The sequence below is a fragment of the Drosophila guanche genome, unplaced genomic scaffold (assembly GCF_900245975.1).
Source record: "Drosophila guanche unplaced genomic scaffold, DGUA_6, whole genome shotgun sequence".
NCBI lineage: Eukaryota > Metazoa > Arthropoda > Insecta > Diptera > Drosophilidae > Drosophila > Drosophila guanche.
The window spans coordinates 389,823-413,261 of NW_022995751.1; the positions used below are offsets into that span (position 1 = coordinate 389,823).

The 23,439-nt window shown below is 46.5% G+C and overlaps 3 protein-coding genes across 3 annotated transcripts; 1 reads left to right on the plus strand and 2 right to left on the minus strand.

Moving 5' to 3' along the window:
* Nucleotides 1–1,534: 1,534 nt before the first annotated feature.
* LOC117587006 lies at nucleotides 1,535–2,935 on the plus strand. The gene has a single exon (XM_034277416.1). The coding sequence runs from the start codon at nucleotides 1,579–1,581 to the stop codon at nucleotides 2,896–2,898; it is 1,320 nt and encodes a 439-aa protein (XP_034133307.1). The 5' UTR covers nucleotides 1,535–1,578; the 3' UTR covers nucleotides 2,899–2,935.
* Nucleotides 2,936–3,120: 185 nt separating this feature from the next.
* LOC117586992 lies at nucleotides 3,121–23,419 on the minus strand. The gene is made up of 10 exons (XM_034277392.1): nucleotides 22,705–23,419; nucleotides 11,924–12,294; nucleotides 9,967–11,259; nucleotides 9,783–9,913; nucleotides 6,415–6,645; nucleotides 5,524–5,848; nucleotides 5,007–5,463; nucleotides 4,532–4,949; nucleotides 3,566–4,461; nucleotides 3,121–3,528 (listed from the first exon to the last, which is right to left on the minus strand). The coding sequence occupies exons 2-10, from the start codon at nucleotides 12,036–12,038 to the stop codon at nucleotides 3,525–3,527; spliced, it is 3,870 nt and encodes a 1,289-aa protein (XP_034133283.1). The 5' UTR covers nucleotides 12,039–12,294; nucleotides 22,705–23,419; the 3' UTR covers nucleotides 3,121–3,524.
* On the minus strand, nucleotides 6,729–8,614 carry LOC117586994 (cilia- and flagella-associated protein 157). Its single transcript, XM_034277393.1, has one exon. It carries the CDS (start codon nucleotides 8,568–8,570, stop codon nucleotides 6,780–6,782), a length of 1,791 nt encoding a protein of 596 aa, XP_034133284.1. The 5' UTR covers nucleotides 8,571–8,614; the 3' UTR covers nucleotides 6,729–6,779.
* Nucleotides 23,420–23,439: the final 20 nt, after the last annotated feature.

A 23,439-nucleotide genomic window follows, 5' to 3' on the forward strand; every position in this document is an offset into this window, starting at 1 on the left:
TTATAACGCTTACAACCTAAGTCAATGGGGAACAAATTGAATTTTATAATTAAAACAAAAACACAAACAAAAAGCAACAGTTAAACGTTGATGTTAAAGACATAAAATATTCCTAAATATAATTATAACTATGATTAAACCGCAAGCCAATTATGAAAACAAATACTCCAATCAAATCTCCATAAAGCCGCACAATTTTTAAATGAAACGAATGGCAAGAAACTAAATGACAGAAATTAAAACAGAACGAAATGGCAACTTATTTATGACTTAAGAATCATTTTACAACTCATCTGAGCGAGCAAACCATATATTTTAGGACATTTCTGTGCACGGCTTTTAGGAATCGCTTAATTATGATTTAAGTTGGGCTAAGAATCTGTAGAAATAAATGAATACCCAAAACCTTATTTTACATATTACTTTTCCCATTGAAAAATAAGATATACCAAGTTTTTGGGAGCTTTTATTTACGTGTTATTCAAGCTCGCTCTTAGCCTCCTCTGGAAATATCTTCTGTGAGTTTTACCCACTGAAACCTTAGAAATATTAGGTTCCAAACACAAGTATCTATTCCAAGCCATTTGAGACCAAAATCATATCACTTTATGCAGTTTTTGTTAGACTGACCCGAATGCATAGTCGATGTTTCGCCTTTAAAAACCCCGAAACTAGCAGAATGGAATTTATACATTTTTACACAATATATTTGGAACCACCTTGAATGTTGAATGTACAATGTATAAATGCAATGAAAGCAATTAATTACAATGTAATGATGATACAGCATAGTCAGTTATAGTCTCGATCAATTGATACTCTAAACACAGAATTGACCTCAAATCCGTATCAATTGGCCGTCAAATTTCCCAACTAAACGCAATAAAAACTTTTAAAATTAGCAATCCATTGATGTTGTGCTAAGTATTTAAGTAAATTATGAAATTAACATACTAATCTAAGTCGTTTGTTCGGATTGGAGAATGGGAGTTGCTCCTTTCCTTTGCTAAGAAGAATATACTCACAGGATCGGAATGGAATCGAGTACCTATGATATAACTATGTACAACCAAAACGCTTCTCAACAGGCACCGGTAGGACCAACAAATGTCATTGACAGACAATTAGCATTACGCTACGCTACGCTAGTTATCCATGAACATTTTACATACATAAATACTTACTTAATGCCATATACATAAATATGTTATTTAATTTAGGCATAAGATACTCGCACTCTAACTCTAACTCTTAATCCTTCTCTTCAATTTGTATCGTGAGTCACAGTTAATATTCAATAGTGAAAATATATACCTGAAAATAAACTTTACTAATTCAGCAGTTGAAAGAAAGTTCCTTGCAAATAGTAATTCCAAAGGATAGTTTCTGGTGCTCCCTTTAAACTGTCTGAAATCTGTTGGAGATCCAGCAAGCCTTCCTTTTTATTTTGTATTTTTATAAATAGTCTAAATCGGAAAAAAAAAATATATAAATATGAAGAAGAACTTTTCCCCTCCCATAACCATAAATCCGAATGCCAAACACTTCACCGACTCGTTGGCAAATGTTTTGTTCAGCATGGAAAAACTAGAAAGCAAAGCACTAGCTTGGCCCACTTGCAAGGGCACCTCCAGAAGGAAGCAGGACCTCAGAAGCAAGCAGGACTGCTCCTTTCCGGAAGTTCCCTTAGCCAAGACTCCATCCAGCCTCCATCCGTTTCCTCAGAGACAGCCAGGCGGTTGGTGGGCGAACAGCAGAGAAGCTCATAGAAAAAACACATTTTATCAACTTCTTCGAGAAAACCAAGATCCGGAATCGTTGCGGAAGGTGCCACAGATGACGGTCTATTATCCCATGGGAAATCGTGTGGATATCAGCAATATGAACTATACGAGAAGGTTACCCAATGACGGCAAAGCTACAAAAAATTCACATCTGGCAGTGAATCACATCCACAAAATCGAAAGGCTACCAAAGCCTCCTAGTCCTTTATTGGCATCAAATGTACCGACAATTTCCAACTCACTAGAATTTGTACTCAGTTCCTCGTCGAATATGTTTGAACCGATTCGTAAATTAACTCAACATAAAAAGGCCACAGGAAAACCAAAAAGGAAGCTACGCAAACAAATTAAACGAAGTAAAGCATCGAACCTTTTGAAGGAGCAAGCAAGGCAGTGGGACACGATTAGTCTTGCCCGCTCAAAGAAATCGCAAAAGTCTGAAACAGCCTCTATTGCCCCCTCAATGCTCGAAGAAATTGTAATCGCTGAAATTCAGTCAATGCATCCGATAAGAAGCGGTTTGATAGTCAAGCCCTACAAACAAAGACTCGATGACATTCAAAATGATCAAGGGGAGTATCGAAAAAGCACCATCAAAGACAACAAAAGTCGTATAGAGGTGCATAATAAAAGGGAAGAAACTCCCACACCGTCCTATGAAGAGCAGCTGAGTCAGCTTAAGGAAATTCTTCAAGCAGACAATTCCTTGCAAATTTTCAACCATGATATAGACATTGAAAATATAGTGCCAGCCGATGTACTTCATTATCCATATCCTATGTTCGATGAAGATACTCCCAAAGTTGAGCCTACAGTGCAAACGAAACCAAACGGTGAAGTCAACTCGAAACGGAAGTTGGATGGAAAGAAAATAGAGCAACCTTCGGAGACGAAAGTTCCACAAAAGAACTCCGACTGTTGCATTTGCCAGAGGTTGCATCGGAGACAGACAAAGGATGCGCCCTTCATGGCGGAGATGATAAGGGAGCAAAAGCGGCAGGAGCTGCTGGCATACCGCTCCAGAATGTTGGCTGCCAATTCCAGCACAAGTCGTGGCAAGTGGTGCAAGACACTGGATAACTACGATCAACTTGTTCATCAATTAGTTTCATAGACTCACGCAATGTGCTACACGGAAACACAAGTTCTCTGAGAAGTACGAATATTCGTATTACTTCTCAAAGAAATTGTGTGTTCCGTAACTGGCTTTTGTTTTGAAATAGAAACGATGTTTTAATATATAATTTATGTATCGTACAAGTTGTGTTTATGTATCATAGCTTAGAGGTCAGGCAAGGGCACAAAATCTTACAAATTAAACTTCCTTTTTGATTCGTTTTTTTAAGTTCCAAAAATAATTTCCACTACGTACACAGTAATCGTATAATTTTGACTAGAATGTTGCGTTTAAATGCACTCAAAGCTGTAAATAAGGATCACAAAGGGCAGGCCATAGCTCTAAATTCTCTAAATCAAAGTTGGATAATAATAAAAACAGATTGTGGGTTGCATCTGTGTGCGATTAGCTTAAACTTAGCTGCGATATTTACATTTACAATGTGAGACTAGAGATGTACTCTCAGTTGTATCCTAATCCTACTCCAAGGTGGTCTACGTTTCTTATCCTGCTGTCATATGTATGTGAATGTGTACCCGTACTTTACAGAATCCTAAAAGTGTTATGGCTAAACGTAATCTGCATTATTTGTGCTGTTCCTATATATGTACATAATACTCTCGTTACTCGTTACTCGCTACTCGCTACTCGTCTCTACTGTTACACGGACACCTCCCGCGACTTGGAGCGCAGCCTCGTTTGCAGATCATCGTGTCCCATTCTGGACTCCTTTGTGGCTGTCATTTGCTTCAGCGTCACCGTCTCATAGTCGCTGCCACTCTCGTCCGCGAATTGTATGTCATCCAGTGCCAGGAAATCCTGCAAATCATTCGTCGCCTTCTCGCAGGCAGTCTCCTTCTCCACATACGACCCAGTCATCGAGTCATTGGGCTCCGTGTCGACTTCCAGCTTCTGATGCACGGCGGCAATCTCACTCGGGTGAGTCCTGACGGTGCGTATCTCGTGCTCTGGTGCAACGCCAGTGCCCAGGGAGCATGTCGAGAGGAATCTTTGCTTGGAGTGTCGTCGCTGCTTGCGGGACATGTACGGCGTGGGCTGCTTTCCATTCTTCTGGACAGCGGACGTCGTCTCGCAGGGGGAAGTTGCCTTGGAGGCGAGCTCGCTGTTCGGTGGCGAACGCTCCTCCGAGCTGGGCGTGTTGTCCGCCGTGTGGGAGCGGCTCGACTCTGTGTTGCTGGCGGGACTCAGATAGTGACCGTACTTCGGCATTTGAATCTCCTCGTACAGCGGCTCTGCCTCCTCCCGTTGCGGCTCAGGCGTCTTGTCTTCGTCGTCACGTTCGGCCACCTCCTCGAAGGGCGGTATCCACACCAAGTAGGCAGGATCCATGCCCAGATACGAGCCTGGTGCTGAGCCTGCGTTGATCACGTTGTAGTCGTAGTAGTCCAGCTCGAGCTCCTCCTGATTGCCCAGCGAGAACTCGGACCCAGGCCGAGCGAGCAGCTTCCTGCGGTTCTGCTTCTCCTTTGACTCCTTGGGATTGCTGGTCGTCCGAATGGTGGCAGTGCTGACCACGCTGGCGGCGGGTGAGTAACAGCCCTGCAATGAGGATATTTATTTAGCTGTAGCTATGATTTCTGGGTAGCCAAGTGTACGAGTACCAACTCACATTCGTCAGGGAAGAGCTGACACTGCGCGAGCCCAGGCGACCCATTCGCAGCGACTCGGACACGGAATGCAGCGAGCTGGCATCCTGCAGACTCTCGTCCAGACGGGAGGAGAGCAGCTTCAGGGTGACAGCATCGTAGCGATCCGAGTACTTGCTCATTCGCTTGCTGTTCATCGGCGGACTGTTGCACAGGGAACTCATGCCGGAGGATATGATGGACTCCGAGTCCTTGGCGCTGTCCGGCAGCATGTGCGCCTCCGGTGAGCATTCACCGTCATCCGCTTTGGAGGACAACACAGCCTCACCGGACGAAGGCGAACCGATGACACTGCCACCTTCCAGCGATCGCGCTGGCGAGGATCGTTCGTTACGCAATGTCAGCATTGAGGCGGAGCTGCCAAGCTCTTGGATGGGCTCCCTGAAGGATATAGAATGTAAGAATCTTTCGGTGGGGAATGGTTCTCCGCTTACTCACCCCTTGACAAGCAATCCATTCGGGCAGGCATCCTTAAACTCCGTCTCGAGGTTCAGGTTCTCGGCATCCACACTCTCCCGGAGGATGGAGTGGCGCAGATGGTGCTTGGGTCGCATCTTTACCAGATAAATAACCTCGGAAAGCAGCGTCGTAGTCGATGTGGCACGCGACGGTGGACCGTGCAGCGAGCTGAGCGATGCCCGAGGCGTGTGCAGGCGTGATCCCTCATCCTGTCGCAGTGCCACCGCCAGATGATATTTCCGATACCGCACCACATACTGAGCACCGAGCAGGGCGCTTATCAGAATGATGATACTGGCAAAGATCATGGCACTCAGGTGGACCAGGGTGAAGCGTAGACGTGACATCGCTGTTTTCTGGTGGATGGCGCGGCTCTTGCCCGAAATTCTGGTGGCCGCCATGAGAGTCGCACTGCTGTTGGCTACCCTGGCACCAGCTGTGGAATGGAGTCAATCAATTTGAGGTTGGAGTTGAAATTTTCAGCCAAAATACTTACGAAGCTGCTGCCCGACATTGGCCATGAAGCCTCCAGTACAGGCGGCCGCTGTTCCATCCTCAGGTGTGGCGGACGTCGAGTTGGCTGCCTCTCCCGATGAAAACTCCACCAAGAGCTGCCCACCGCTGGACTCAATGGCCACTGGAATGTGATTGTAGACATGGCCGCCCTCGCCAACAGCTCCCTTGAGAGTTAGGCCGCCGCCGCTGAGTTCCACCAGCAAAGTGGATGAGAGTGAGGGTCCATCGCGCACCTTGATGTACTGAGAGGCGCAGGGCAGGCGAAGGAAGCTCAGCACAAGGGAAATGGTTTCCTCACCATCCACCTGAGGATAGAGAAGTTTTCTTTGAGTACGAGTAGATATTATTGGGTGAATTCCCCCCTTCGAATTGGGGTCGAGAATTTATCTACGTTCAAAGGGAAGTTCTGCCTGCCTGCCTGCCTGCCTGCCTGCGTGAACGTGCCAATTGGTGGTCTAATCAACCCAATTGTATTAAACATAATCAAGGAGAAAGTTCGTTGCTGAAACGTTGATAGTTTTGGGGTCGGACGAGCACTGTAATGGAGTTGACAATACCACTGAAAGTGGAGCATTTATTATGCATGAATTCTGTCAGTGCCATCCCCAAAAACATCTCTGTGGCATGCAACATTAACTTACAACGCCTTTGTCACGGCGGCCGGCAGCATCTGAGGCGTACAGGAATTTTATTCATGGCCAGCACATTTCTGAATGGCATTTTGGCATTGTTCAGCTTTATGGTTATTGCCGCAGAGCAGAGCACTTGAAAGAAAGAAACTTTCCGAGCCATCAAGAGTGTCCAACGGTCAAGGGGGTCAAGTGAGTTTGTCTCAAGTTTTGGTGGGGGTCAGTCAAGGACACACACATACCTGTATGAGCCAGAAGGAGCGTCCCGGGCAGCTTTGAGTGGCTCCCGCGATGATCCGCTTGGGCTTCGAGGCGCCCAAGTGCACAATGCAGCCACAGCGACAGCCGGGTCCGATCTCCTGACTGACTTCCGAGTTGTTTGATTTGCTCAAAGAGCTGCCGGATGTCTCGTATATGCAGTCCCAGGTGTCGCCAATGCTCTTGCCACATTTCTCAGTCTCCACGGAGGCGCCCTGAAAGAGAAAACAAAAGATTTCGATTAGCTCAAAAGTTAGCGATTAAAATCAAAGTTGAATGAACATTTTTGTACAGTTTACAAAGATTTTTATTTGCTGTTCAACGAAAAACATAAAATATAACTAAATACTTAGTAGAAGAGATTAATTTCAAAGTCTCCCTCTTCCTCCACGATCTCCTCCATGTCGGATGTGCGAGTGACTCCCGTGATGCTTTCGGCACTGCGCAGGGACTTTGTCTCACTCGTCTTGGCATCCTCCACAGAGACAAGGAGTGGTGCTGCGGCTGGTGGTGGTGCGCTGCCCTCGCTGCTGGGCTTCTTCATGGACACATCACTGCTGCTGCCTTCGGGCTCTTCCAGCGGCTCCTCCTCGGCCTCTATGAGATCGTCCTCGCGAGAGGAGGACACATACAGCGTGGTGCCAAACTCCACGTCAATGATGGAGGGCTCGTCGCCGCGGCGTCGGGCTTTAGCGTCCTTGTCCTGGTCCTTGTGCTTTGTCAGGTGGTCGGGCAGTGTGAGATCCATCTGCTGATCGACGACTTCGCTTCTGAATATCTCGTAGGGCGTAGCCTTGGGCTTCTGCGGCATGAAGCCCATCTTGCCGGGTGCATACAACGAGGAGGTGGCACTGCCAATGGACACCACGGACGGTGTGCGAGGCAGCTCCTCCGAGTGAGAGCTGACAATGTTCATGAGCTGCGAGAGCAGATCGATGCGCGCCAGCTTGCAGAGCGCCACTGCCTCCTCCCTGACATCCTCGATGACCTTCGGTTCGTCGACATCCGCCACGACCAGTCGCTCCGGGAAGAGCTTCACGCTCTTCTCGGCTATGATAGCATCCCGCACTGTGACCTTGATCTCCTGTATCATGCCACGCAGTCGCTGTATCTCCATCTCGTGTTGGTCGTGCACCACTGCCATGTTCTTGTTCTCCAGCGAGAGGATCTCCATGTGCTTGGCCAGAGTGCGCAGCTTGCCCACCGCCTCCTTCTGCTTCACCTGCTCGCACTTCTCCGCCTGCTGCTTGGCCTCGTAGGCTCTGCGGTACCGCAGCACCTCCACATACTTAGCCTTCAGTTTCTCATAGTTCTTGGTCAGTCCCTCGATGATTTTGATCTTGTTCACGGAATTCCGCACCAACTCATTCTTGATTTGGTCCAGGGCGCTGTACTGCTCCTCGATTTCCTTGTGCTTCGCCTTCTGGTTGGTGTACTGCTGCTGCAGCTTGATCTGTGACATCACCAGCAAATCGATCTCCTTCTGCAGGGCAATATTCTCGCGAATCAGGCGCCGCGTGTAGCCAGCGTTGCGGATCTCGCTGGAGCGTGTAAAGTCCTCGGACACTTGGAGCAACTTCTGCTCCACCTCCTTCTTCAACGCGTCCTTCTCGACCACCGCCCGTTGCTCCATGTTGTATAGCGCCTCCTTTTGCTCCTTTTCCTTCTCCTTGAGATCCGCCTCCTGGTCATCGAACTTCGCTAGGAGTATGTCCCGCTGTATGCGGAACTCATCCAGCGAATTCAGTTTGCCATTCAGCAGCTTTATCTCGGACGTCAGCTGGTCGTGCATGGCCTTGTACTTGCCCTCCAGGTCGCCAATCTTCTCTTGCGCTCTCTTGTTCTCCTCATCCCGCACCTTGGTGATCTCCAACAGTCGCTCCTCCAGCTCGGTGATGGAGCTGTTGCGCTCCGCCAGCGTGCGCTCCAGATGAGCAGCCACATCCGTGCGATCGATCTCCACTTCCTTCAGCTGCTCATTCAGCACAATGTTCGACTCGTCCAGGGTGGACAAATGTGAACGGAGGCGTGCCAGCTTCTGATTGAGATCCGTTATTGTCAGCTCATAGAAGGTACGATCCACCATGGTAATCTTGTTGGGATCCTTCTTCTCCTTTTTTCCTTTCTTCTTCGGCGGCATCTTGATGTAATTTCTGCGACTTTCGACTTAGTAAATTTCCAACTTTGTGTGTTTGAATTTTGTTTTGATTCAGCTATGATAATGACAGAAGAGATGCGGGACTCCTGCCGTTTCGTTTGAGTAAAGTAATTCAATAAATTCCTAAACAAGCAGCAAAGCTCCAGCGTTGTCAAGGCTATGAGCTTTGCAGCAAAAGCTTTTGTCAAAGCTGCGATACACCATAAATAAACAGTGCAAGCTTTCGCTTACTCCACAGCTAACGGAAACTGTAAATTTGGCATAAATATTTCACAATTATGACTGCTAAGAGAATAGGTTTCTAGGTTCCTAGAAACCAATAAAAACATGAAAATATAAAGTGCAAAAGTTCATTGCTTCTTGTCACAATAATTATGAAGTGCAAACTATTTTGTATTTGGGTGAAAGACTGCTTGCTGTACCCACTTCAATGTACTCCCCTTCATTGTGCCCCTCCATTGTTCTGTGTGCTGCACAGCCAGCGGCAAGGCAGCGCTGTGGACCTACACCTACTGTCAGTAGTAAGTGCGGCAAACATTTAAAAACTTGGGCCTGTAATTGTTCTGAACAAGTTGGCAAACTGTGAACTAATGTGTCCCGGCTCCTATCTGTGCCGGAAGTTTTCGTATAATGAAATGCACGGTCGGACGGGGGAGGCGTAACGCGCACTGTTTCCCCACAAAAGAAACAAAAAAACGATGAAGTGAGCCGACGACACCGACACCGCTGCTGCCGCGCACTTGTCGGAAGTGCCGTAAAATCCCGCATGCTGTCGCCCCACACACCCCCACAGGCCTCCCAAAACACAGATAGCAAATGGAGTCGTTCGTTTGCCGTACAGACGAACAAAAACAATGAAATAGTTGTACAGAGTGCAGCAGGGCATGTTACTCTGCGGGGGAAAAGGGAGGGAAGCCAAGTGGATTGCGAACTAAACTGGAAAGAATACCCCCCGACAAGGGAGCAGAAAAACAAATGCCTAAACTTTAGCACTTATTCCGTGTGAGTCTCGCTCGATACAAATTTACAGATGTAAGCATTGCATTAATCATTCCCTCAAGCATTCAATCAAACTTTGACAATCAACTACATGGCATTAAGACTGCGAAAGCCCTTTGAGAAGCTCAACAAATCCCAAGCTAGTTTCATTCTATTTATATTATTGGATATTTGATATCTTATTAGTGTACAAACCTCACAGAACTTGGCTCCGTAGCGCGGCGGTGGGGAATCGCAGAAACGGTAGCGATTTCGGGTTCCTCCCAGGCAGTTGGTGGAGCAAGACGTCCACTCGCTCCATGCACCCCAGCCACCAGTATCGGAATCTGCAGAGTAAATATTAAGCTGAAAAACCAAGAAAATAGACTGAAAAACTTACCGCTGACTGGCAGTGTAGGAACGCAGTCCATGCGCACATCTGCCACCGCGCCAGAAATTGCCTGACTGACGTACACAAAGCAATACTCCACGTACTTCTCGGAGAATAGTTCGCAGGAGAAGTACAACGAGTGCTGGCTCTTGACCACCCGCTGCTCGGCGACATAGTGCAGCGATGTGGGGGGCTTCAGGGAGGCCACATCCGCACGCAGCTTCGCGTAGAGGCGCACCCGATCGCCCTGCTCCAGAATGCAGCCGGGATACTCGTACAACACACCAATGCCCGTGTGTGGATCGCAGGGAAAGATGCTCCGGGCATACACATTGAAGACAAACTCATCGCTCCAGTCCACGCTGAGCAGCCGCCGGGTGGTGGGCACATTCTGGGAAGCTACCATGGGCCGCAGCTGAACGGCATAGTTCCCGGCCAGACCGAACAGCTGGCAGCCCAGATGCAGGCTTTTGTTCTTGGGAAAGCCACGCACCTGCTCGGCAAAGAGCACGCTGGACCGGGAGACATTCAAGCTGCAGCTGCGCTCTTTGCCGCAGTAAACCAGCTCCAGCCAGAACTCGGGCAGCCCGGGAACCTTCCCCGCTTCATCGCAATTGACTTCGGGAAAGCGAAGCGTCACCTCCACAGGGGCCTTGGGGTAGGTGCGCAGGCGCACCGGACTGACGATCATCTCGGCACTGGGCCACCGCACATCGAGTGTCTGCTGCAGCCGCTCATCCTGTGCTGGCACAAGCGTTGTCGTTGTCAGAATGGGTCTGGTTTCACTGCTGTTTCCTCGTTCCTGGTTTGAGGGTGCTTCCGATATGGTCTTTAGGTTGCTGACAACCTGCATCTCATAGAGGCCGCCCAGAAAGAAGGTCTGACAGGGCACGGTCACCTGTGTAACATTGAAGCGTGGATCCGGAAAGAGGGGTATGTTCTGGACCACCTCCTTGCGCTTCCGCTGGAGCAGCACCTGGCTGCCATTGCTGCTGGCTCTGGTGCTGCCATCGTGCTGCCCTGATGCCAAGCCCTTTTCCGGTGAGGGCACGACCTCATCAATGATTTTGCTAATGACTAAAGTGCTCATTATGGTATTCCTGCTCGTCAAGGAGTCCCTCTCCATCGCCTGCTCCTTGTGCTGCTGTGATGCTCCTCGTTCGTCGCTGCTCAAGTGTGGGGGCGTGACAGGCGGCCCTGTGTCGTTTCCATTGAACTGAATCTGCACATGCAGGTCCCCGCTGAGTGCAGTGAATGTGCTCGGGGACATCAGGCGACCCTTTCGCACCGCCAGCACGTGACCTTTTGTCGAAATCGAGCCAAAGACAGAGGCCGAACGGAGCACAATGCGAGCAGAAGCCACAGCAAAAGCCGCCGCATGAGAAAGAGAGATGAGAGATACAAATTATAAATCCCTGTAATTCATTTCTTGTTCCCCCCCACAGTCCGCACTCCGCACTCCGCTCTCCGCTCTCCGCCTCATGGCCCCATTTCAAGCGATTCATTCAGGCTTTTGTGTGCGTTGTCGTCGTCCCTCTGGTGGTGTAAATTGAGATGGAAACAGAAGAGCCACAACAAAAGCTCTCCCATTTACGGATTAAGAAGACAAAACAAAAGCAACAGGAAAAGCTGCGCCACGGCACACCGAACAACTCATACCCTTTGGCATTCAGTGGGTTCTGCGTATGTGATTTTAGAAATCCTTAAACCCCTTGTCAAAGTCTGTTTAATTGAGTGACACCTGGAGACAACGGCTAGCGAGTGTGCCACACTCACCCCTGCAGCTGGAAAGGTCTGAATGTATTCTGAAGTTTACTGATTTACTGACTCAATAATGAACACAACAAATGGAGCTACTTTGAACTATGAAACAGGTTCCCCGATTTTATATTCGATTTCTCTACTCCTAAATATATTCCCCTCCTTGCAGTCTAGTTTGGTGTCAAAAGCACTAAGTTTCACTCACTTGTTTCACTCAGCAGGAGCAGCAACATTATGGCTGATATAATAATTTTCCACTTGACTACTGATTCGAGGCCTGGTGCCATCATTCCAATTGTCTTCTTTCGCTTCTCTTTCATATTTTTTCTCCTTTTGTCCTGTTTTATTTGTGCCTTGTGCTCCCAATTTAGTCAATGGATTGGGTCCACCGGAGCTGCTGCTGCTGCTGTCACTACTTTGGCTGGGGTTGCTGCCGCAGCGGCACTGGGACAGTAGCCGGGAGCAATCGGAGCTGGGCGCTGGCTGTTATCCCTCATGGGGGCACAATTTGGCTTGGCATCTGGTTAGCTCTTATCGCTGGAGGAAGAAGGTGCCGCGCCGTGCCGTGGACATATTCTGAAAGACAAATACAGAGAGGGAGCCACACAAATCAATTGCAGGTAAAGTCTAATGCAAAAATAAGATAAGGGAACCGAAATGAACACAGGACTGTGAGAGGTTTGATGAATGGTTAGCGTATGCCCCAGATTCTGCCTTTGCTCTCTGCCCAAAGGGGCATTTTATAAGGGAATTTGGGATTCTTTTTCCATCTTTTTCCCCCATTAAAGCTCTCCCCACTACTCTCTGAGCTCCCAAGTAACTTCTTCCAGCCGAAGCTAATATTATACCGAATGGGATACCAAAACGTATTCCAAAACTCTTTGTGAAAGTACTTTTAAGCATTAACTATGAATCAGCAGCAGTCCCCTGGCATTTTTCTCTGTCTGGACCGCTTTCCGTTTGAGCTTAAAAAGTCACTTTCGATTCGATGATAGTACTCGTGCAAGGCAAACAATACAAATGACAACTCAACTGAAAGAAAAAAAAACCTTAAAAGTAAGTGCCAGCAGCAAAGGGTGTCAACGGCCCCCTTTCGGACAATAAAACATTCCCCACTCCCAGCCACCCCCTAAGCCAAGACAAAAACCCACCTCACATGTATGCCCTAGACCGTGCATCTACATACATAAGCGAATCAGATTGTTGTTCATATGTAGGTATGTATATTGTATGCTTTTGTGTATGAAAACTCCTTTGTGCCCCAAAAGAAAACAGAAATCAAGAACCAATTGTTAGGTCAAACATTGCGACTAAAAGATACCCGTTCCCGGAGATATTCAGAGGGAATTTGGGAAGGTGGAAAGTTGAACAAAAGTTTATAACTTATACCATAACCCATAGAACCGATTCCGCCAGATCCATGATACATATATAACCATAGCAATAGAGGCATATTTTGTATCAAAAAAACCTTCCTGGCTCTACCAACTCCTTTTGTACTTCGTGCACCCACAATATGCCCTTGGAGCCATCAAAATATTGGGTATCAAAAACAGAATCAACCCTCATAAATTCTTAAACCAATTACAAGTCGTGCACGAAGCATTTTTATGGCGATTATTTTCACAATTCAATGCAATTTCATGAAAGCTATGGCCCAGTCCAGTCCCAGTCCAAGACACAAGCGAAATAAAACGAACATAAAACTAAGCAAAATTGTGATTCCAAGTGCCAGGGCAGAGCCTGCTCCTTATGATGCTCACTTCAAAGTAATAACAATAATAGCACAGACACTGCTTAGGCAGAATTGCCAGAAATAACTCGCTTTATGTGTCACTTGGAAGCACAATTGTTGCCACAGTGTCCATAATTTGTAAATTATTGTGGCATAAGCACTCGAAACTATCTCTCTAATGGCACATTTAACATGCGTTTAGTCAAAGGACATTTTCAATTTCAATTTGTGGAGTAATTTTAGCTTTTATGTGGCACTTTCGTTTCCATTTTCGCCCATTAGTCTGACTGCAGCTGACAGATGGACGCTAACGCTTGAGTTACTGTGGCCCTGGGCGAGTATTAGTTATCAATTCGTTGTGTTGACCCATCCAAAAACCATCGGTGGAGTGCCGAGACCACTCAGATGTGTGTTCGATGTGTTTGCTTCCACACCATAATTAAATAACTTTCGTACAAACACTTTCTGAAGCAAGACAGCCCCAGCTCCAGGTGTGGCCATTCATCATGGGCATCCCCCTAACATATATGACGACTGAATCAACGTACAAGCCGTAAACTTTATGCTGTAGCTATTTCCAGGTGCCTAAATCAACCGCCAACCCCTTGCTGCAGCCTTCCTTCATCATTAGCGAAATCTGCCAGCGTCATTGGACCCTGCCGCACCCCATCCTTCCGCTCTCCGTAGGAGTGTAACTTTAATTACGGACACGCACGGATCGTATACCGATAGGCAGATGGCACATTGCACGCCTTTCGCGCTAATGAGTCGGACCTGCCCGGGGTATCCACATGACACATCTGTCCGCCAGTCCGTCCGTGAGCATTGGAACGAACATTTCTCAGTGGAGGGACAAGCGATTGCTGGCTGTAAGCTCCATCGAATTTGTGGCTTGTCTACAGCCAGACGATTGGGCGATACACATCAAACTCTGGCACTTTAATTTTGTGCATTCTCCGCTGCCTTTTTCTATGCTCTTTCGGAATACTCTTGGCAATATTTGATTCAACTTTTAAATGGGAAATTTATTATGGGATAAGCCATTGCCTGAGGGCTATTAGGGCATATCAGTTTCCATGCCATTTATAAAGTGTGGAAAATGAAAGGCACTTTTCATTGCCAAAAATTTGCTAAACTTTGCGCTGTGCCATCCCCCCCCACTGTGCAACAAGGGAACGCCCACCGTCATGATTATCGATGTCGCTGTCGGCGATCGGAGGGTGGCTGGTGGATGCCATCGGAAAACTATTAACTGCACTGTGAGGTCCTTTGCATGGCCCATTATCCTGCCAGCCAGTCGACACTCGCCACTCGCCACCCGCCACCCGCCACCCGAAACTGACGCTAATCGCTCGCCTGTCCCGAGCCTGGGACCGCTACACAGGCCTCCCAATCGACGCAGCGTGGAAAATCAAAGTGATTGCGGCAAAGAAAATTATGGTGCATGCCTGGTGCCTGGACTTGGACCTAGGGGGCAGTGCGACACGGCTCTACATGTCAATGCCCCTGCCTGACTGGTTTTTGCGCCGTCTGGCTACGCTACCAATTCCACCCTCGCCTCTGCCTCCGCCACCGCCTCAGCCTGAGCCACTGCCACGGCAGAGTATCTCCACCCTGCGAGCCCAGCCAGAGTGCTGTTATTCATTATATTTTGTGGGCAGGGAAAACTCTGCATGGACTTCGCCGGGGGTGACTCCTCGTCTATGGAAAACTCACCACAACCACACACACACACACAGCAGAGAACAGACGAGAACTCGTCGTACCTCCGTTGGGGCGAAACTTTAAAATGCGCAAAATTCACCCACAGAGGAAAAAGGGGAAAAAATGCAGATTTTGAATACATATCCACACATTTACATGCTCTGTTTACTCTTAATCAATGGACAAGGCTGAGAACAAGCTGAGTTTGCGGGGTTTTCCATGTCCGGTTATGGCGGGTTGTGTGGGAGAGGGAGCCACAGCCCGCATGCGGTTCAAAGTCTCGCCTCAATGGGAGGAGGACTCTCTCTGGCAAATGGGCTTAAAACTACACATAATAAATCCCCCCTGGGTTGTAATTGCCCAACCTGGACCACAGCCATACACAAGCTTGTCCTCATTTCACCCAAAATGATGGTAAGCAAAGGCAAAAGCAAAAGCAAAGCTAAACAGGCAGGTACATGGGTATTAGGCCACGGCTAAAAGCATTCACTGAGGGATGCAACTTTTACGAGTGCATAAAACAAGAGAGAAAAATCGAAAGCAGCTTAATCAGCAGAGGATAGTGGAATTTATAGTAGATTTAAATATAAATACAGCATTTAAGCTACAACTTATTTTGGGAAATCATTTGTAGACTCTGCTGCCCCTTTGTGGCTGTGCTTCTCTGCAGTTTCATCAACTGCTCGGTTCATCCACTTGTAAACCGCTGACCCAAGCCGTCAGTGCAAAAATAAATGCAACTCAAAAGGGGTAAAGCTAGAGCAAAAATGTGGCAAAGCACGACGGTGTCTTAGTTGTCGGTGCACTTGACACCGAAACCACAAAGACTTTAACTACAACGATTTCCATGGCACGTCAACCCAAGAAAGGCAAGTATTTAAATTCCATTTTAACACAAAAGAACTATCCTCACCTATGTAAGTTTTCCTCCGTTCTTTGAAGCTCCCACTAATTGTGTGTCAGAAATGCTGAAACTTGAAGTTAGCTGGAGGTTGGGAAATTTGTTTCTAAGTTTAGTTTTTTCAATGCAGTTTCCTCCCACAAGCAAATCGTTTTTAGCATCAATAGATCCCTGAACATCTCTACCATAAAAAAGGAAGAATCAAAGTGAAAAATACCCGATGATGGATAGAAATATTCCCAACACTTGCATGGTGCATCCAATCCACTGGGAGTGGAGCGTACGAGTATGTTGGGTTCGCTTATAAAATTGTAAAGCAATTTGAACTCCAGACTGGATCTCCGCTGGTGGCATTTTCCACAAGACTAACCGCAACAGAGGCACTCGCGTGCCCCATGCAATTGACATTGACGTTGGCGCCAAGCTGTGGGTGGTAGGGAGTTGGGAGTTCCTTTTGGTGCTTCCAACTCCTGCCGTGGCTCGTAACTCTTTCATCAGAACTAAGGGTACCTCATCATGCGAGAACTGCTCGCATGAAGCCTCAACAGTAAATAAAGGCACGACTTTATTAGAATGGAGGTGCAAAGAGCTTATCCACCGCAGACGGCCCTCAGGACGAATGCAGCACAGAGAGAGAATGGAGCGAGGGGTTCTGCCATGCCTCTGCCGTATGGAAATGGAATGCATTACACGAACAAAGCTACTCAAGCGAGCGCCCTGGGGCAACGACTGGATTGCATGCAGGTGGACATTAAAGAGAGTCGACACCGACCCCAATCCCTGCCGAATATGACTATGACTCCTCCTATCCGCTAGCCAGCTAGCCAGCCAGCAAGTGCTACTTAATAATTGAAGACGCTGGCATTCGCAGCGTCGTAAACTTGTCGAGAGCCACAGCCAGAGTCTGGCTCTACCAACGTCACTTTAATAAACGTCTGCGACGTCTGCCCAGGAAACTTCCCAGCGACTAGACCACAATCTAAGACAGTCCTTTTTGGCTTCTAGAAATGCAGACTAGAGCCCGACCCCTTTGGGGGCTTAAGTGTGTGTGTGGGTGTGTTCGTTCCGATTCTGGCTTGGCATCCGCCTCTCTGCTGCCTCTAAACTAAATGTGCACTTAAATCAGTCGGAGTCCGCCTCCTGTCGTCCGCACTGCAAGCTCCTCGCCCCTAGACCGCCCTCGAGCGAGTGTCTTGTGGCTGTCGTCTTTGTTTCGTACCGCTCCAGGCAGAGTCCGTGCAGTTGTCGCTGTATTTTCGGGAGCCTTTCAATATGCTTGCCAGAAAGGGGAAGTCGTATCAATGACGCCAAATATCCAATTAGGGGGTTTATTAGACGAGTACAAAAAGGGATTCACATGCTCGAAGTATCTTTGACCAAAACACAAGGAAGACCCACAAATGGCACCCTGAAAAATGTTTGTTGTAGCCTTGCAATCAATTCTCATTAGCAGTCAGTAAGGGAATGGAAACTTCCCCTTGGAGTATCATGAGTTTAAAGGCGTTTCAGCGTAATAAGCATTATGTCTTCTGATCGCAAAACTGTGGCTTACAGCGAAGAAAATAATCAAAGGCAATTTCTTGCGAGGAAACTTGTCACCAGACTCGGCATTCAATGACCTCTTCCCCAGCTGCTCCTCTGGTTTATCTATTCATAATTTACCAACTGGCGCGAGTGTTTCAATTGAGTCAACTAAACATAATCCAATCAAATTACGAGCCTGCACGTGCCGGATGCCCCTCATAAAAACTGTGTGGAATGCCAAACTTTTGCGCTGCATGAAAATGAATTGGAGTCAATTTAGTTTTGGCCTAAATAGATAATTCCGCCCCCACATATCGTGGGAAGGGCTGCGACAACAAATCTGTAAATCAGCAGAAAAGAAAAACGAAAATACAAATTGCGTATACGAATATGAGGGTCACCGAAATAAAAACTCCCCGAGATGATTTCCGATTGAAGGAAGCCCAGACAGTAGCCAGCGGCGCTTCAAGATAGAAGTTGGCGCTGGGTTCTGCCCCTTATCGGCTGGGACACAATATTCATACATATTTGCATAACGCTTCCATAGAGTCCTGCAATCTCCGGCTCTGGTCTGGAGAGTCTCCCTTTTTTCTCTTTTGCGCTGCGCAAAATGCCACAAGTCGCCTCCTCGTTCGCATCCTTATATTTGCTGTCGTTGACGCTGGAACAGCTGGAGCTTGATTTGTCAGTTTTTATGGCAGGCAGCCTTTGAGGCGCCAGTGCCGCCAAGCGAAAGGAATCCATTAATCGACAGCAGACAGCACGCCCAAAGGATGTTATCCCCAAAATATAATGAGTCGACACAAATACTTGTTAGCTTTTTTCGGAGAAGAATTTCGATGTTATACCCACAATAAGTTGCTGCCATTCGTTTTGATTGATTTCTGGTTTGGCCGACATGTTTCGTGACCAAAATGTGAGATTTCCACAAACCAAATGCTGAGTAAATAATAATAATTACTATCGTGGGAACACACACAAACATAGTTCGTGTCAAATAGAAATATTTCTGCAAACATAATTCTGTCGGAGGTAAACACAAAACGCTATGACAATGAGGGTTTAAATTCACGAAATTCTACACTAAACATTCAGAGTATCTTTTCACGAATCTACGCACTTAACAACCGCAAATCGTGCCATTCATTTTGGGGATTTTTGAAATTAATACCCGATAACGGCTTCAGTGCTGTTTTGAATAATGCTGTGAGATTGAAATTGTAAGCGGCTGCTATATTTTCGCCTTTTCGTTCGCTTCATTTGCTGTTGATTTTGTGGTTGGGTTTCAGCAGGGACCGCGTAGCTGGGCTGCTCGGGATGATTAATGGAATGCGCATTCGCCATTTGCCATCCCATCCCACCCCTGCCAATCCTCCACCAGAGCGTTCGTCCATTACGATAATGAGCGTGGGCTGAAACCAACTCTGTTTAGAACAAGAACCAGAACTGGAGTAATCGGGATGTTTTGGTGAGCCAGAATCTTGAATTATCTTTAAGTTCTTTGTATTTTTAGCGTGAATATTCGCTGCTCCTTAAAAGAACTCTCTAATCAAAGGAAAGGACAGATTAAATCAACAAATTTTGAAAGTTTCCCCGATTAATAGGTGCGGTGCCACGTTACGTGGAAATGTAATCAGCCAGAAGCTGGTCATTACTTTTGCTGCGCAGTAAAGAGCCAGAGGCATGGACCAACCAATGGACCAGAAACCCAGTTCCCAGTTCCCTGTTCCCTGTTACCCAGCTGTGTTGGTGGTCGGCCATAATTGTGCCAAGCGGCCGGCAATGGATCTAATTTGAATAAAAATTGTTCTCATTACGTGCAGCATCACGCGCTTCCGTTCTGCGGACAGATACATCAGATGTAGACCAAAGTGTGGCGCCTCCACACGCACACGCACACGCACACACAGACACACACCTCATGCACACCATGGAATCCAATCTTACTGCTCCCCAGGTTCGTAGGGAAAATTGTTTATGAGAAAATTGTTTTTGGGGGAGTAGGCGGCAGCGAGGGAGAGAGGCTTATGACACGCAATAGAGAACCTCTCCATCCACATCCAGGAAGCGGAAGTCTAATAAGTGGAGGCATGGGCATCCCCAGGAGTTGCGTGGCTGAGTGGAAAAATGGGAGAGGGCAGGGGAGTGAGAAAGTGTTGGAGCACCACGTTGACTTCGATTTATGTTTGCCACGAGCCAACAGCAAACCGAAAGTAAATTAAATTTGCATTTTTTTATTAGGAAGTATTTTGCTGAGTCGCAGAGTGGGAATCCCCATGTTTGTTGAACCCCAAAGGTGACACACTCCCTTCCTCCCTACCGAGTTGACGGCAAGTCAAGGAGTGAACTGAGACTGAGACTGAGTGCCTCTCCGTCTAATTGTGCCTGTTCCTGTTCCTGTTTCCTTTGCCTTTGCCTTGATTATTTTCATTATTTGGAGGTGCAAGCATTCACAGGAGCATAGATTTGTGTTGTGTGTTTGTTTTGTTGACAGAGACGGAAATACTCGTACATAAGTATGCCCCCCGCCCACTACACACTCTTCACACTCGCACAGTACAGTCGTATAATCGCTTTCCGCCGGATTACATTGTCGCATAAATTGCAAAATGAAACCCTGAATCCGGCTTCAGTTTAATTACGCACATTTTTCCGTATGCGAAAATGAAATGCAAAGAAGATTATAGGATAAACGCTCCTCGGGTATCATCCTTTATTCAAGCAGCAATCCAATTTGGAATTAAATACCATGCTGCTGCGAAAGAAAAGTTCCTTTGTTTTTGCAGTTTTTCTGAGAGTATTTCTTATGCGAATGGAATATATTTTGTGAATTAGATAACAGAAATATATTAATTTAATTTCAGAATTATCTGTGAAATCAGAAGCTGCTTGAATCATCTTGCTATTACTTGCTAATCAAAAACAAATCACTTATTGTCTGTCTGCCAACAGAACCATCGATCTTCGTGTCATGTCTTAATTTCTCTATAAATCACTTACTTTGCCTTTCGCATATGCGAGTTTGATTAATATCGTTGGACTACCAATGAAACATTTATTAATAAATAAATCCATCACTGTTCCAGTTATGATATGTTTTCACAGCTTTAATACATGATTAACGAAACGATTGATTGCACTGATGATATTTTAGCAAGAACAAAATATTTGGGAACACGTCTTGTTAGACTCCAGCTTTAGGCCCTCTTTGAATGAGAACCGAGAGAGAGATCTGATAAAGCTTCAAATAGAGTGAAGCCATGCATGCGTTTGAGTCTCGAAACTTTGCTTTGAAGTCGGACATGTTTATGCATGTCTTATATCTCACCATCTCCCTCGCTCACAGATAAACGCGAGAGCGAGAGTTTGTGGCGGAACAAAAGCACAGTGCATATGCACGACTGATGCATACATACATACACACATACACATATGATGCATATGCATGGGTACGGTAGGTCACGAAATCTACGGTAAAAGTGCAGCAGCGTGGATTTCTCTTTTTTTCCTCCAAGTAAAGAATGAATGTTGATGGCCAAGCAAAACTTTATTGCTTTAGCTTCTGCAAGCTTCGAAGATGATCAGGTGAATAACATGGACTTCTGCCCGTTTCATTCATCTTTGTAAATTCCATATACCCTCTTTGCTCGTTGCTGTGTACTGGGTATAATTGCAATTAAACAGAGGGAATGACATGACGGAGAAGCCGTGCAATGCGTCTGGCATGCCATGCCATTCAGCCTGGTCATCGGATATCCTTGCCTCTGCATTCAGTGCTGAAAATGAACAGCAATTCCCTTGCGAAATGCAAACAACTTACCAAAGTGAAGCCCTACGGAACTAAGTAAATTGTTGGCTTAACAAATTGCTAATCCCCATGCAAGCCACTGGAATGAACTGAAAGGAGACTGGAGCATGCCTCCGTCTGCATGCTACGCAAGTTTTGATTTAAAGTAGCCAAAGCAAAGATCTCGAACTGAAATGCACTCGAAGCGTGCAAATGTAGTATACCTAACACAGGAAAATCCTTCATCACGAAGTGTTTCCGTCTCAAGTTTCAGTGTGAAAATATTTAAATTTAATTGTGTTGCCACTTGAGCACAATTGAAGGCCTGCATTTCTTTCAACTGCTTGGACGACGATTGCACTTCTGGTAGTTCTCCGAAAGGTCATTTCGCTTAGCTTTTAAGAAAATTAGTTTAAAATTAATTAAAAGATTTTCCCCATAGCAGCTCTGTGGCTTTTGGAATACTCCTACCAGTGGAAGAGCACGGACCAGACCTCGGGGAGCAGGGCATAGTGGCAAAACTTGGGATAATCATCCCGACCAACACCACACACACCCCATACACTCCACTCCCTGCTCCTTGCCAGGCGGTTCGCTTGGGTGGACGTACACCAGGAATGTTGCTCACTTTTTAATAGTTTGCAAACCGCGGAAAAGCTATGTCGAGCTTAAACACTGTTTCAAATACTTTTCGGTACGCAGAGTGTGTGTGTGTGTGTCTGTGTGTGTGTGTATCCCCACTTAGGTGGGGAGCTCGAACCCCTTACAACTCAAAAATACTTCAAAAGTCCTTGGCTGCGAGTAAACTCCAATTATCCGCCGTTTCCGAGATGACTTTCTTTAATTTTGCAGACAAGCATCCGCTAAAGAGAAGTTAATCGCGCTGCTCTCTCTTACTCGTTTATTAAAAAGTCAAGTTGCTAGCAGAAATTTTCCTTGGGGGGGTACGTATAAAATAATGACTGGGGGATACAAGGTACAGAACTGTCGTCGTCCCACTTATTTATCAAGCTATTCATAATTTAATTTTTCATGTTGCCTGAAAAAAACCAACTTTAATTGTCAAAGAGAACAAAACGTTTGAAACAGTCCACAGATGCTGTGGAAATAAATTAAATCTGATGGATTTCCATTGTCAGTTTTTCCGTTCCATACTATCATCTGGCCTTCCATCGAACGCTTGTGTGCTTGACAATAATACGGAGACCCCCAACAAAAGGAAAAAAGCTGCCAATGCAATTGCATATTCATGGTTCAGAGAATGCAGGGGAGAGGCTTTTCAATAAGATAACAGATCCTACATCAAACAGCAGTTCAAAATGTTCGCATACTTACATAAATATATGTATCCCAAAGATGATGAATCAATTCTGAATGCCAGGAAGAATTAGATTCTTTTAGAATATGTTCCTTGTCGTTCTGCTGCAGTTGCGTTTCCTTTCTGATTCTAGTTTACTTCGAATTGATTATCCCATACCTGTCCCCGCCACAGGGAAAAAACACCCCATGTTGCATGCAATTTTGGAAACACCACCAAAAAGAGAACAGGAATACGAGCAGAGCGGCCAGACAGCAACAGCGAGGCTTACTTTATGCGATTCCAATTGCCAGTTTTAACGATTGCAGTGCCTTAAATTTGAATGAGATCACCCAATCGAGTGCAATGAGTGGTGCCCCGATGGCTTCACTTTTGTCACATATATAGGGATCCGAATAAGTAGCTTATTTCTGCAACACACTTCACAATAGCTAAACAATCGAATCCAGATAACCCACACACACTACTGATGTCACTGCCTTTCAGAGGACCTGTGTGCACTTGGTACCATTTGCCTTTGCTCGGAAAATTCTATTTTGACAATTCCCAAGTGACACTTCGATGGCGCACTAAACAACAGAACGAGTTGCGCTCTTAACGGCCTAGAGCTCGATGGAATGGATGAATCAAATCCCAGCTACTACGAGACGATGTATGATACGATTGAATCCGATAATAGCGCGACGACAGGCGAGTGGACTTTCACCCACGAACAGAGTCCAGAGCAAACTGGCGGGCACGCGACATCAAGC

What these genes read in the sequence shown, in the direction of transcription:
- LOC117587006 (XM_034277416.1), top strand. Translation starts at nt 1,579, where the DNA reads ATGGAAAAACTAGAAAGCAAAGCACTAGCTTGGCCCACTTGCAAGGGC.
- LOC117586992 (XM_034277392.1), bottom strand. Translation starts at nt 12,038, where the DNA reads ATGAAAGAGAAGCGAAAGAAGACAATTGGAATGATGGCACCAGGCCTC. An exon ending in GCTCCTGCTGAGTGAAACAA is followed by an intron (nt 11,260 to 11,923) that starts GTGAGTGAAACT and finishes TTTCGACAAAAG; the next exon opens with GTCACGTGCTGGCGGTGCGA. An exon ending in TCCTACACTGCCAGTCAGCG is followed by an intron (nt 9,914 to 9,966) that starts GTAAGTTTTTCA and finishes TTTACTCTGCAG; the next exon opens with ATTCCGATACTGGTGGCTGG.
- LOC117586994 (XM_034277393.1), bottom strand. Translation starts at nt 8,570, where the DNA reads ATGCCGCCGAAGAAGAAAGGAAAAAAGGAGAAGAAGGATCCCAACAAG.